The following is a 14,006-nucleotide window of genomic DNA, read 5'->3' as shown; positions in this document are numbered from 1 at the left end:
ACGTTTTGCTTTGTAGCATCTGGGGAAAACCCCTCGATGCTGCTGACCCTGAGAACATTCCCTTATCCATCAGACTCTGAACTCCCAAGCCCCTGCTCTAACCTGGGTCCTTTCCGTTGATGGAGCTGCCTGGGTACAACAACAAGTCCCCCCCCTTGAAGGAAGCAGGACGGATGCTGGTAAAACACTGCGGTGCTTTATCAGCATCATCCGTCACGGCGCTGCCGCCCTTCCCTACTCACGTCAACACTTGGTGATGGATAAATGAAATGCAAGAAATGGGAAAACGCTCACTGAATCCTGATTTGGTTTTTCTCCTCTTAGAGAAAAAAAAGGAAAAGGAAAGGAAAGGGGGACCGAGGCCAGATGCGCCTGGCCAGCCCAGAGGGACAGGAGTGTGCTGAAAGGCAGAAGGACCATTAGAGACCGGCTGGAGCAGCAGGGAGAGCCCGAGCGGGCGCGAGGAGCTGCACACAGGGCGAGGAGAAGATTACCTACGGTCCAGGGCAGCTTGGGAGTCTTCACACCTGGGCACGGCAACTGTCACAACCCAACGCAACTACCCCCGGGCGTGGAGAAATAAGGGTGAAAAGAAGAGCACGTACACACACACAGAGACGGAAAGAAAAAAAAAATAACAGGGAAATTAAAATTGAGTCAAAAAGAAACACAAAACAAAACAAAGAAAAAAAAACTCCGAAAGAAAAAGCATATACCAGCTCTTAGGAGCTCTTGAAATCAATTCTTAAAAAACTTAAGTAAATAAATAAACCAAACCGTATATCCAGATAACGAAAAATAAACATGGAGACAGTGGCGTGACGAGGTGGGCAGCGCGAGGAGGAGGTACCTGTACATGGGGACGGTGACGGTGCGCTCGTAGTACTGCCAGGTGGAGTGCAGGTCCGTCCGGGACAGGTTGGTGGCGTAAAACCTCCAAGCCGCCTGCGGGGGAGATGGGTGGGATGCAGGATGTGGGCACAGCTGGAGGTGCCCTCGGTTTGATAAACCTCAGCCAGCACTGATTTCGCCCCTTGTCTGTGGGATGGGTCCAACATTTTGCCCTCTCCTTGATTTGACATACGAGAAATCTGGGGTGCTACCACGACACAGCTGATCCCAAAATGCTGTGGGTACCGGGCACTCGCTGTCAGGAGGAGGTCGGGTACCAAACACGTGCTGCTGCACATTAGGAAGTTAAAAAAATGTGAAGGGAAGAGCAGGGGAATGTAAAATGACTTTCATTTCAAATCTCCGAGATAGACACCAAGGCCAGCCTTCTGTGCAGACATCTGTTATCATGAAGAAAATGCTCCCAATTGTAACTTTATATCAGTATAAATATTCTCTTTAAAAAAAAAATAAAAAAATGGTGAAAACAGACTGTCCTAGTGTGTTTGTCTCACTGCACTGGGCTGGATTTCGTTCTTTTCTCCCCCAGATTGCCTACCACATATGCTATTTTCCCATGGCTGACTTCCTGGCATTTATCCCCAGACAAGACCAGCCACCAGCTGCTGTCTCACACCTTACACACACGGCCCCATTTTTCTCCTCCCCTGCTTCTAAACATCCATTAAGACCCCAAAATCAGGAATATACAACCTGTCTATGGTCCTAACCTGAATCAGGCCCGCTGCTGGGTTCCGCCTCTTCTCGAAGTGTTTTTGCCGATGCTGCTCTTGAACCTTCAGAGCAAACCCTGAGCCTAAAATGCCCTGGGGAAAAGGATGAAAATTTGCAGTTAGTGGAGCATTAGGTAAGCTCTAACCAAGAAGTTGCAGCCAGCTTTCCCTCCAAAGGCTTGTTTTGTCTCGTTTTTTTGCTTCAGATATATGGGGAAAGGAAGGAGCAGCCCTAATCTGAGACATCCCCAAAAGGGAACTTTGCTGGTGCTGGCTGAAATGACTGCATTTACCAAACCACCTCCAGCCAGCTGACAGAATATGAAAAAGCCACACCATGCTGGCAAATTATCCTCATCGGGAAAAATCAGATCCGTGCAACACACTGAAACGCACTGTGAAAGGGACAGGGGTAATTTGCTGAAATGGCACAGCCACCCCTAGGAACAGCAGCAGAAATATGGTTTTTCACTTCAGTAAACATTTCCCATCTCATTTGTGCAGAACCGCATCCAGATTTCCCATCTCATTTGCTCGTAGGCACGGTGCCTGCGCTGTGGCTATTCAGATGGGGTTTCCCCTCTGCTCCCTTCTCTGTTTGACTCGGAAACAGCAGCTGGGAGTTTTTGGGGTACATTAAGCTATGGGATGGAGCCGTTGGGTTGCCAGCAGCCCCAGAAGAAGAGCTCGGCCCCCTCGCAGTGACCACTGCAGCCTCTACTCACGGCCGGGAGGGCGAAGAAGGAGACGCCGATGAGGGTGAAGGTCGCCGCCAGCAGCCGCCCGTTCCAGGTCTGGGGGTACTTGTCCCCGTAGCCGATGGTGGTGAGGGTGATCTGGGGAAGGAGACCACCCCTCAAGTCACACAGCTCTTTACTGAGCATAAAGCAATGCCACCAAAATTCCCCGATAACAGAGCGGATGGTGAGGGCTGGGGTCCCCGTGCACCCCGAGCAGACAAATGTGGGGTGCAGCAGGGCCAGCTCGCCTCCAGCACGTCTCGGCAGACAGCAGGGTTATTTGCATGCATAAAGAGCTGGTGCTGTTTATTCCTCTTCTTCCCAGCAGTGTTTATTAGCCAGCCTACCCTTCCAATTTAAAAACAGCACATTAGCCAACAGGATGAAGTATGGCTGCTTCCTACAACCTAATTTAGGGATATTTTCCCTCTCCTTGGTGTTATTGTAATGCACCAAGAAATGCTGGCAAGCTGGTGTGTGTGTTTTGGGGAAGGAGCTGAGAGACGTGGTGGAGACAAAGAATCCCCTGAGGTTCAAACTGCAGGAAAAGGTGATTTTTCTGCTTCACAAATGGAAAATTCCAGGCATCCCTTCAGGTTGTGGAAAGGATTTGGAGAGCCTCAGACCCACAGGACAAAGCAGGGAGGGACGGCCTGATGAGGGACATCTTTTTGGAGATTTCTGCCCAAAGGACCCCGAGGGTCCCCATCCCATAGACAGAGCTGTCCCCAGGGATTGGCAGAGCCCCTGCATCGTGCTGATACGCCGTTGCAAACCTCATGCGTTTAACTTGGAGCAAAATCACTTGCAAACAAATGGAAGTACGATCCCAAAGCACTGTTTAATGGGACCCACTAAAAGCCCTATCAATTAGATGCCATTTTGACAAAGCGTTTAGTAAAATGCATCTGTGTGGCTATTCCGTACTGAAACACCGAGTTGAAGCAATGTTGTCTCCTTAATCGCTGCAAAGTTGGGGTTTAAATTTTTATAGTTTATGTAAACAACTACGAGGATTTGGAACCACCGAGGTGAGACCAGGAGACAACCTCTGAATGTGAAATTTGACTTTTTTTGTCCTTCTCTTAGCATCTATCTATACTGGACCTGTGAGTTGGACAATGACAAAACCAGTTCGCTTTAATGAAGCTCAAATTTCACCCTAAGACAGTCAGGAGCGACACAATTTGGTGTATTTCCATGTCCTAAAATAAGGAATATAAGGAATGTACTCCCCTGCAAGAGGCTCTCCCAGCCTGGGAAGCAGGGACAGATCTGCACGTGGCTTTCCCCAGCCTGAGCTCTGATCCGGGCTGTCAATTTTCCCTCATTGTTTATTTTCTAGTTATGTCAAATTGGGCTTTGTTTTTATTTTCTGTCACAACCAAGGGGCTTGAAAAGCAATTTACTGCCTTAACAGTGTTTCTTTCCCTTTGTCGAAAGAGAGGAGCTGCTTGATCAGCCGATTCCTCCCCAAGCCTGTTACTGGGGTTTGATCAGATCTGGGATTTTCATTACATGCTTTGTAATCAAGGCCAAACTAGCACTGCAGTGTCAGAGCAGAAGAACAATAATGCAAGAAGATTAGAACGTCATTAATTCTCTTTGTTAATCGGGTAATCCAATAATTCCCATGCGTACACAGAGCAAACTAAGAGTATTGCCCTTTCCTCTTTTGTCAGCAAAGATTTGAAAAGGGAGCGCTTTCAGCACTCAAGTCTTTCTGGTACTTAGGCCGCATTAATTTTATAAAATATAGCCCGGTGCGTTTAACAGCACGCTGCCCAAGCACGATTATAAATAATGAAAAGGCAGCAATATTGTATTTCTCAAAATGATGATAGAAGCCCCCAGTAGCATGGGGTCTTTATTAGATCTGCTTCTACTGTCACGCCGGAGCTGAGGCCTGTGGCTGAGAAGCGTGCGAGTTCCCTCCTGCCTTGCAACTCCGGCTAATTCAAGAAACGCGATCCCATAGCATTTTCTACCAGCTTTATTTAAGGAATTTAGCTAAATGGAGTAGCCTGAAGCCATTTAATAAAAATGTTAACTAAGCAGCCTGTAAGTCGATTCCTCACATAAGTGATAGAAGATGGAGGGTTAATGGACATTTTATTTTAATAACCAGCAACTGCTCTATGAAAATTACTTACCAGACCCCACCAGAGTGCATCTGCGTATGTATCAAAGTGCTCATTTTCTCCTTTCTCGGCCAAGTATACCAGGAAAGAGGCCAGAATGAGGCACAGGAAGCCAATATACCAGGCAGTAATCAGCTCCTGCAAGATCATTAAGGGACAGAATAGAATAATTGCAATCCTGGTGTGCATCTCCGAAAGCCGAGTTACTTGCTTGCGGTTGGCCTCAGAGCTGAACTTTCTCTGCATTTGTGTGTGTCTAGGCTTTGGCTGGAGATCTGAAGCGCCAGTTTTTAATGTAGTGCAGAAAGGAGAGGTCTGAGATGGGACCACGTGCTGGTGGTGGCCCTGCAGCGCACACGGGGTGACCCCCATCCTGAAGGCCCCATCATCTAAACACACTCAGCAAAAGGAGAAGGAAAAGGCGCATTCGTTGCTCCATTATTTAAAGATGTGGAACAGAAATGAGGAGAAAAAAAATGATTTCCCCAGACCACACCAAGAAGCAGGCATAAAACTGAAATGTGAGCCCCAAATCTCTGGGGACTCTGCATAGCGCACATCCCTTCTGCTACCTGGGAGGAGCTGCAAGGCTCTGCTCTAATAATATCCCCCAGTTCCAGGGAAGTTTTAATTTATAATTCACAGGATTGAAAATTTTCGGATGAAATTAATACAACGGTGGACAAAAGAGACCCACAGATTCCCTGTGACTTTTACAAAGTTTTGGATAACCTATCTAAGCTTTTCAAGAGAAAAAAGTGCAGAAAACAGGAGAAACGTCATAAATCCATCAGGAGAAAACGAAAAAGAATCCTCAACACCAGGGATCGGTTCTGTGGTTGGTACGTGGCCTCACGTTGGGCAGAGGAACCCGGCACTATAACTGTGCCTGCTGGAGGCTGCTGCTTGCAGGGCATGCTTTCAGAAGTACATCCTCTTTGAAGTGGGCATCCTAGACAAAGCACTTGCAACACCTGCGCTTAACAAGGCTGCTGGCTAATTGCTAACTGTTTGAAATGAGATAAATGTGCAGATGGCCACCACGCTCAAGATATTCCTTGCAAACACCTATGCAGACCTCGTGCGTTGCTCTCCACATCACCGCATGGTGTCCTCCCAACCTCCCAAGCCTGGGAGATGTTTGGGATGGAGAACCAAACCGAGGCAGTATCCCTGGCGGGGGAAATGTGAAGAACGGCAGTATCCTTGCTCACCTTGCTGTGTGCGTAGACCACGGAGCCCAGCAGCTTCCAGGTGCCGCCACGCCGGTCCATGCGGATCATGCGCAGGATCTGCAGGAACCTCAAACTCCTGAGCGCCGAGGTGGCAAAGACGTTCCCTTGGGACCCCGCCGCCAGCACGGCGATGGACGCGATCAGCACCATGATGTCTGCAGGAAGAGAGGGCATCCAAAGCTGAAGAAGCGCTGCTGAGCCACTACCAGATGGGGTGGCATGCATCTACTGCTGCTGGCAGCAGAAGTTTGTGCCTGAAAGTGGCACTTTATGAGTTGTGTCTTGTGCTGGAAGGGCACAGCAGAAATCTTAACCTGGACAAAAAGAGCAACTGCACACCTGATGCAACCATTCTAGTTTTCTTCTCCACAGTCATCCTTCCCATAGAAAATACCTCCAATACTGCACGACTGCATTTTGATATGGTTCAGGGCTAAACTAGGCTAAGTCCTTGCAAGGTACGTGCCTTTTTTATTTTTATTTTATATATTTTATATTAACGCAGCTGCCTGTTACCCTGCGCTGTCCAGAGATGTGAACTCCCATCTAAACAGGGAATGAGAATCCCCAGGTTCACCACAACGATCCTAGGGTGCTCACAGAAAGTCCAAGAAAGAGGCCAAGAAAAGAAGCCTTGCTCTACATATTCCCAAACCCAAGGATCCCGAAAGCCTCCCTCTATTAATTAAATCTCACAATTCCCTTGTGGGGCAGCTCAACAGCAAAAGGGAAGGCAAAGTGAGACAGGGAGAGTTGCAATGACTTGGGAGTGACTTGATGTTGGGGTTGGACCCCTGCCATGGGACGCCAGCTCCTACACTCAGCTTCTCCTGGCTAAATCCCCTCCCTACCCTGCACTGACGGCTGTGGGCAGCTGTTGGTGATGCTTGGGGTACCAGGGCAATGGGATGGCTCCCAGCTCTGCAGAAAATAGGGCAGCCTCATATACAATAAGAACAAACACAGCTGCGAAGTAGGACTTTTGCCTTCACCCTCTTTCCCTTCTCCAAGTGACCATGAAAGAGCTGAAGATCAATCCCCAAAACACAACCAAGAAATTGGAGCATTGTGCAAGCAAGCTCTTGTAAAAGCCATTTTAGTTCAGGAAATCCCATGCAGGACTTACCGATGACGCAGAAAGGCTTGCGGGCAAATTTTAACCTCCCCCTCCAGCCCCGGTACCGGCAGCAGCAGCCAGCCGCCCAGATCCTTACAAAGTACTCGACCCCAAACACCACGATGGTGACGATTTCCTGCAGAGAGGACAATGCCGTTAGCCTAGAAAGAAGTGTGGTGAAGAACATGCTCCAGAATTAATGACAAAACCACAGCCCGAACCCTGCAGACCCCAGGAATGATAACGCAGATCTGCCTGCACCAGGACCATTAAATGGAGAGCCCAGCTTGGAAAGATGGTCAGTTTTTTTCTGCTGGGTTTTCCCTTGACAATTCCTCCCCCTTGGGAGGGGGTTAAACAGGCTGAACACCTCAAAAAGTACAAAAAAATAAGGAAAAATTTTAAGATTTCAGGAAGAGTTGTTTTTTTTTTTTCTCCATTTCCTATTTCTTAGCTGTGGGTCCCAATAGATGCTGGCTCGCAAGTGACACTAAGTTCTTGCCTAAGTTAAAAATTCCCAACCTAATTTTTTGTTGTTGTTTTTGACTTTGTTTTAATGTGCTATGGACCACTTCATTTGCAAATCCCAACTTACCAGAATATAAAGGGCCCCTTCCGAGCTGTTCTGGTACTCATCGATGGTTGAAAAGACAGACAGCACCAGGCAGGAGAAAACTAGTAGGAAACTACAGAACACAAAAATAAAAAATAATAATAATTAAAAAAAAAAAAAAAGAGAGAGGGAGAGAGAGAACGTCAGTCTTCTGAGAAGGAATTTTTTTGCACTTGGTTTAACTGGTCCAGAGAGCATTTTTGGATGTTTTCCTATAGGAGTATTTACCACGCTGCTACAACACTGACCCTCCTTGCAAGGAGGCTTCTCGCTGGCTCTGGAGTGACAAGAGGTGACAGTAACGAGGCCACCCAGGCCTCTCACAACCGGGGCTGGGACTCCACTGCCTGCACTGAGCTCTGCAGATCGGTCGCAGGGCTCGTGCTTGGGCAGCGGGGGAGAACCGAGGTGCAAAGACAACGCAAAGTCCCTCATTCTGTGAGCTAGAAGGACTGTGTGGGAGGACCTGCTGGACTGGTCCCAGTTTGGCCAGTACCGACCCAGTTCCCCTTCCAGCACAGGACTGCGATAACCTCTGAGATCATTCCCCCATCGTGTCAGCTCGTACTGCAGCCTGCTTTCAACAAGCACAAGACAAGCAGGGAAGAACTCTTTTCTTTTTTATTTTCTACTTTTTTTCTTTTTTTTTCTTTTAACTCTTTACTGCCCAGAAAGGCTGGCATCCTTCCAGATTTAATTCAGCTAGGAGCTTTCCTAGCACCTCTTGCCCAAAGATTACCCAAAACCCAAGGATTTAACAGACGTGAACATCAAATAAAATGCACTTAAGCTCCCACTGACGTGCTGCAAGCCCAGTGCCACCCCGGGCTGTCCCAGCAGCAGCCCCAGCAGTGCCACCCCCCGTCCCCGCCACCATTCCCAGCTCTGTCCCCACCGAGCTGCCCATGCCACAAAAAATAATTAAATAAAAATAAAAAATAAAAAGCAGCGGATGAGTGACAGGAGCTCGACCCTCTTCTGACGTTTGATGCCCAGCTCCGCAGCTACGGAGGTGTCCTGGCATCTGCTCACAGCCAGAGAAGGCTTCCAGCAGCCCACGCTGCCCACTGCTTACTCAAACAAAAAGAAGGGAAATTAATTTCCTGACGATCGATTTGCTGATACAACGAAGTAGGCCAGCGCAGGGAGGAGCTAAGAGCTGCATTCTTTAAAAGCATTAAATAATTCATGTGTCTGGCTTTGTCTCACATTCCTACAAACTGAATTTCAAGTATTTATAAGGCACGGTTCAGCTGGTGGGCGCAGCTCCTTCATATAAAGAAAAGGAGTTTCACACCACCAGGTCATGCTTGTGGCTTTGCAATGGCCATTAACGTCATGGTAACGAGTGAAAGCAGGGGGATTTGCAGTATTTATTCCAACCACAGGCAGGACTAAAACAGGGAGGGAAGGGACAGACCTTCAGAGCCATCTCCACGAGGGCTGAGCTTCATCAGCACCAAGCCCCATTCAGCACAGACCAGGTAAGGAAATTCCCCGATTTCTCCCTGCAGATTTCCTCTGCTCCGGTCTGGTACTTGGGGACTTGAAACAACCCCCAGAGTGTAAGGAAATGTCCCTTGCAATCCCACTCCTGATGGCCCCTGATGTCGTCTGTCTCACCCAGGGAGGTTTTTGTAGACTCTGCTGGTACAAAGGGAAGGAGCTGCAATTGGGTCGGGCAGCCCCGCTCGCGGGCTGGCCCAGATTTTGTTGCAAACTCCTACGCTGGGGTGAGAAACAAAAGAATAATCAATGAAAGAAGAAAGAGAAGAGGAAAATAAAAATACATCATGGAAAAGGATAGGTGGAAAAGGAAAACCCTACATATTCTGCCTGAAGAAGTAGGACATTGTGGATGTATTTTTGTGACCGAACGCCACAATAAAATGCCCAGGGAGGTGCTGAAAGTGAAGTGCTGATATCAGCACTTCAGCCTTGCACACCCTGGTTTGCTAAGGTGGGCCAGCAGCTCCCCCATCCCACGCACTTTGCCTCAGGCCCGATGGGGATGTTCGGCCAGCAGGTAAGGAACCGTCCTGCCACCAAGGGATGCAGGCACTGGTTCATCACAGGGTGAGCTGCACAAGCATCCCAAAATAGCTCCGCGGTGATGCACAGCTGCTCTGCTCCACACTGCGGTCCACGCACCTCTAGGACACTTTAAAAGAGGACCAAGAGAATGAAATATTTTTGCAAGGAAACTGAATTTGTGGGGTTGGGGTCTGCATGGAGCTGCATCCACGCCAGAGGTGGCGCTCATCCTCTGAGCCCCCGTGGAGGGCAGGCAGCGAGGCACAGGAAGGCTGACTGCTTTAATTTCACCTAATCCGCCCAGACAGCACAGGAAAAGGGCTCCAGATAATAACAGATAGCTAGTGAAAGGGAAACAGGCCAATAAATAGCGTAGAGGTTGGGATGAATCTAATTTTTTTAGCTACATATCTAATCAAAGCAAATTATGTCTGCGGCCTGACTCTGGGTAATGTTAATGTGCAATAAGGAACGTTAATTATGTCCCGCCTAATGATTTCCACATTAAAGATGCCAATTCTGCTTAGAGCTTTGGAGGAGACAATGTCCTCCTCCCGAGCAGACGGGAGCTGGGCCCTGCACGGCTGGGGCTGGCTCCGAGCTCCCCGGGGGGAGCTGATGGGGACGGCACCTCGTGGCCCCGCGCCTCCTCGCCCACCAGCCAGACCTCACGCCTGGTGCCTCCACCTTTAAGCTCAGCCAAGATTCAGCTGAGAAAATCTCGCTGCTAATAGCGGTAAAGTCTTCCAAAGTCTGGCTTCGCATCCAAAGGTTTGACTTAGAACAGCCGTGGCAAACTTATTGCGACTTATAAATCCTGGCACAAAATCTGCACATCGATTTCATAGCCGCTGCATGTCATGCTAGCAATAGAAAAAGAAATGAGTGATCTCAAAAAAAAATAAATAAAATAAACCACTTAAAATGATTTGAAACAGGATTTTTTTTTCTCCCTTTCTCATAAAAGTAGGACCAAATCCCTGTAAGGCTTTTCAGATTAATCACCTTATTTTCCTTCCAAAAGGAAGCTCCTCAAAGAAAGCCCCTTGGAATCTACACACTCATTTACATCAGATTTAAAAACAATCAAAAAAAATACATTTATTCCTGAAATACTTGTGTTGAGGAAGCATTTGCTGACATGCAGGGACTTTGAGTTGCCTCTGGTGGAGCACCAGCAGAATAAATCAGCAGCAGCTGGATTCCTGGACACGAGGGGATGGGTAGGACACAAGGAAGCAGCACAAGTGACGGTGTCTGTAACATGCTTCGCTGCCTTCCCCTGGAAGTGGGAAAATAATTAATGATTTGTTTAATTAGAAGGAGCGAAGCTGGAAGGGAGGGAGTATTTTACTACAGGCAGCTGAAGGCCGCACAATAGAAAATAATTTAAAACATTTAAAAGACTCTAAAATGACTTTGGGGACGTAAACGAGGCATTGATAATTGTGCTAAAATAAAACCAAAATGCTCGTGGGCAATCCGCCTGTAATCCCAGCAATCCATTTGCTGTGGTCTCTGCAAAACGCCGGCTTTCAAGTGTCTAAAAGCGGTGTAAATCAGAGGCCATGAAATGCAGCAGTGACAGGAAACCAAGGTGAAAAGAATGAGGATAAACAGAGTCCGTAAAACAACTTTTAAGACTCAGAAAGCCTTGCGATCAGAACTGGAGTGTGCACTGCAGAATTTGAATCTCCAGTGAACCAGAAGCAAACCTCTGACCATGCCACGACTTCCAAGGGCTGACGAAGATGCCGCATTGCCCCCACCCTTCACCAGGACCATCCCTCATCTTTCTTCACATGAGCAATCCTGCCACGATTTGCAGCCCAGCTATTCATTTATGAGGCTGAACATGAGCCTAACTGCCTCGCTCCAGGTTTCCACATCCCTCAGTCTCAGCCAAAACCATCTCCCAAGGCGACTTCTGTCACTAGCAGAGCTGAAAATAGAAGCGGGGATCCTGCCTTTTGGTCCTGTGCCTTCAGAGGCGCTCTCCTTTCCAAATGCAGCTCTTAGTGGGGGCTCGGCCGGGCCCAGCCGAGACCTTGCTCCCCGCAGGATGAGGCTGGATGCTCCCTGGGCACCCATGCCAGTAGAAAACTTTGTTTATGGGTGACACGAAGGCTGGCTCCAAGGCTGGGATTCTCGTGGTGTATGCACATTTAAATAAATCTTTGGCAAAGGCCTCCCTGGGACAGCGTTAATAGCTCCAGCGCCTTCTCAGCGCGCTGAGATGGTGGCTGAACAGCCCTGATAACAGCACCTTGTCTGTACGAAGTCATAAAGCATACCAGGGACAGCAGCATCCCTAAAGGGAGCCCCAGGCAGCGGGGCAGGATAGCAGAATCCATCAGGCTGCAGAGAAGCAGGTCTTAGAGACCCCAGACAACCTTTTGGGAAGGAAAAGCAGAGGGGTTGCATTCCCGATCAGCCCGTGCTGCTCTCCCAGTGAGCCCAGTCCCACCACTGCCACCAGCAAGCCCCAGGACACGTCCCCAGACGCTGTGAAGGGATGCGGCATCCTGCCCTCCTTGCTGCATGACAGGGGCTTGCCCCCAAGACACCTGCACATCACCACAGCTTTATCCTATGAGCAGCACGACCAACTCACAACACAATTTCGCTTCCTCTGCCTTCCCTCTGCAAAGGCATCACGTTTCTCAGTTAGAAAAAGGGCAGGATTTGGGCTCACACTCCTTCAAGGGCAGGATCTGGGGCTTTTTCTCCTTCAATATCCATCGCATTTGAAGAGTTGCCACTCGAAGAGCTTCCCCAGCCTTTCCCTCCTGCATGTAAGGCAAACAGCAGAAACGTCATCGTCCGCCCCGAGAGCCCAAAGCCAGGGAGAGACCCAAGCTGAACCCATGCACTGCAGGAATCTGAGCAGAAAGGGATTTTGCATGACATATCTTGTCCCTCGTCCAGCAAAGGCTTAAGCATCTCTACATTTACAAGCAAGATTGACTGTAAGAGCTTTCCTGGATGGAAGCCTCAAAGAACAAAGCCAGCTGGAGAAGGCGGGTGATGGAGATCAAGATCTGAAGGTTTGCAGCAGGAAAAGGGGTTAAATTTCAGGAATCGGCACTCGGTTTTATAGGCTCTGATTATTTAACATACTCAAGGCACCTCAAATCAGAATAAAAGCCACGTTAAAAACAATCAACACACACACACACAGTTCCAGCACAAACGTTCCTCTTTGTCCTCCTCTAACACGAATCACGGGGAAATGCTGGGCTGCGCCGTCTCCCCGCGCTGTGCACGCAGCCTCGGAGGAGCCAGATGTCTGGAGGAAAACCCGAAATATTCATCACGGCGGTGCACCTGCCAGCGGGGCCCGTCCTTGCTGCAGCTCTGCTGGCCTGAGGTTTGCTGTGAAAACTCGGTGGGGAGAAATAAATTCGCGCAGCTCCAGGAAGGGTTCGCGGGACAGAATCCTAAAGACCACGGCGCAATTACGGTGCATTAGGAGGTAAATTAACGGTATGAAGTATTGGAGATTTTAGTAATTCTGAAAACGACCACGCAGGCATTTACTCAGAGCATGTTCATTGATTTTAATGCAAGGGAAAGTTGCTGTCTCATGCAATACCGGTATTATTCAGATTGAAATCTGAGCACTGCCTATGTTTCGTTCCACAGGGTATTCCCCGAAAAGAGTCTCTGCTTCCTCCCTACCTCTGTGAAATTATTAGCAGTGAGTACAGGAACACAAGCCTTCCGAACATGACCTTTATCTGTGTATGACGATTAAGTTATCTCTGCTTTTACAAAGCAGAGCCCTGCTATTCTGCACTACCTCGAGAGAAAGAAAAAAAAAAAAAGGAAATTAAAAAAGCCAAGGGCTACACTGTGTGGTTTGAGCATGCAGGCATAACAAAAATCCTCTTGCTGACCTGGGCAAGTCACTTGACCTGACTTAACTGTGCTCTCAAATTGGGTTAAAAGCAAGATGTCCCTGCAAAATGTAATGCTGCATCTCATCTAAACATTCCTCGAGGGAATGGGATATACAAAAATAGGCTCTGGTCTAATTGCAGATAGGAAGATTGTCTCAAAATGTGCAGGGCTGGTTCCTGCTGCAGACAGGAATAGTAGCCAGTTTCTCAAAGGTCTGCCCCAGAATCAGCTTCAGCTGAGCCCGAGGTTCCCTGCCTGCGAAGGACAAGCTGTGTCTCTCTGAGCATCTTGAGCTTTCTTCCCCCATCTCTGACTTTGCGCTACTTTTACAGCCAGCAGAATTAAAGCCCCTCAAAGTCCAATAAGAGGAAAAAATAAAAGGACAGTGGCCAGTTCGGGAGCTCTGGGTCCACGTCGCTTCCCCACGTCAGCAGGACAGCGTGCTTCTCCATGGCAGAGGTGGCAGGATACGGCCCTCGGCGCCTTTCCCATCCATAAAACAAACCCAGAGCTCCAGAGGGCTCAGGCTTACAAGGGCAGTGCTCTCTAGCCCTAAAAAATTGCTGAAACAGGCAGTTACACCTCAGGGATGGAGGGA

The 14,006-nt window shown here is 48.6% G+C and overlaps 1 protein-coding gene across 14 annotated transcripts in view; it reads right to left on the bottom strand.

Moving 5' to 3' along the window:
- Positions 1–14,006, bottom strand: part of KCNQ2 (potassium voltage-gated channel subfamily Q member 2) — a 74,167-nt gene that overhangs the window by 43,002 nt on the left and 17,159 nt on the right. For 13 of the 14 annotated variants that reach the window (XR_014572947.1, XR_014572948.1, XR_014572949.1 and 10 more), the window contains exons 2-8: positions 7,454–7,544; positions 6,868–6,994; positions 5,721–5,896; positions 4,519–4,644; positions 2,351–2,461; positions 1,623–1,718; positions 851–945 (exon numbers count right to left, since the gene is read on the bottom strand). Coding sequence is in view for 8 of the 14 variants with exons in the window: in XM_083801153.1 (XP_083657279.1) it covers positions 851–945; positions 1,623–1,718; positions 2,351–2,461; positions 4,519–4,644; positions 5,721–5,896; positions 6,868–6,994; positions 7,454–7,544 (822 nt within the window). In the remaining 6 variants the exon portion in view is untranslated. Of the gene's footprint in view, positions 1–494; positions 560–850; positions 946–1,622; positions 1,719–2,350; positions 2,462–4,518; positions 4,645–5,720; positions 5,897–6,867; positions 6,995–7,453; positions 7,545–14,006 lie in introns of all 14 variants that reach the window. The other variant, XR_014572952.1, reaches the window with a different exon arrangement.

The sequence above is a fragment of the Anser anser genome (genome assembly GCF_964211835.1).
Source record: "Anser anser genome assembly, chromosome: 16".
Classification (NCBI taxonomy): domain Eukaryota; kingdom Metazoa; phylum Chordata; class Aves; order Anseriformes; family Anatidae; genus Anser; species Anser anser.
The sequence above is the reverse complement of the archived record's forward strand: the minus strand, read 5'-3'. Positions and strand labels throughout refer to the sequence as shown.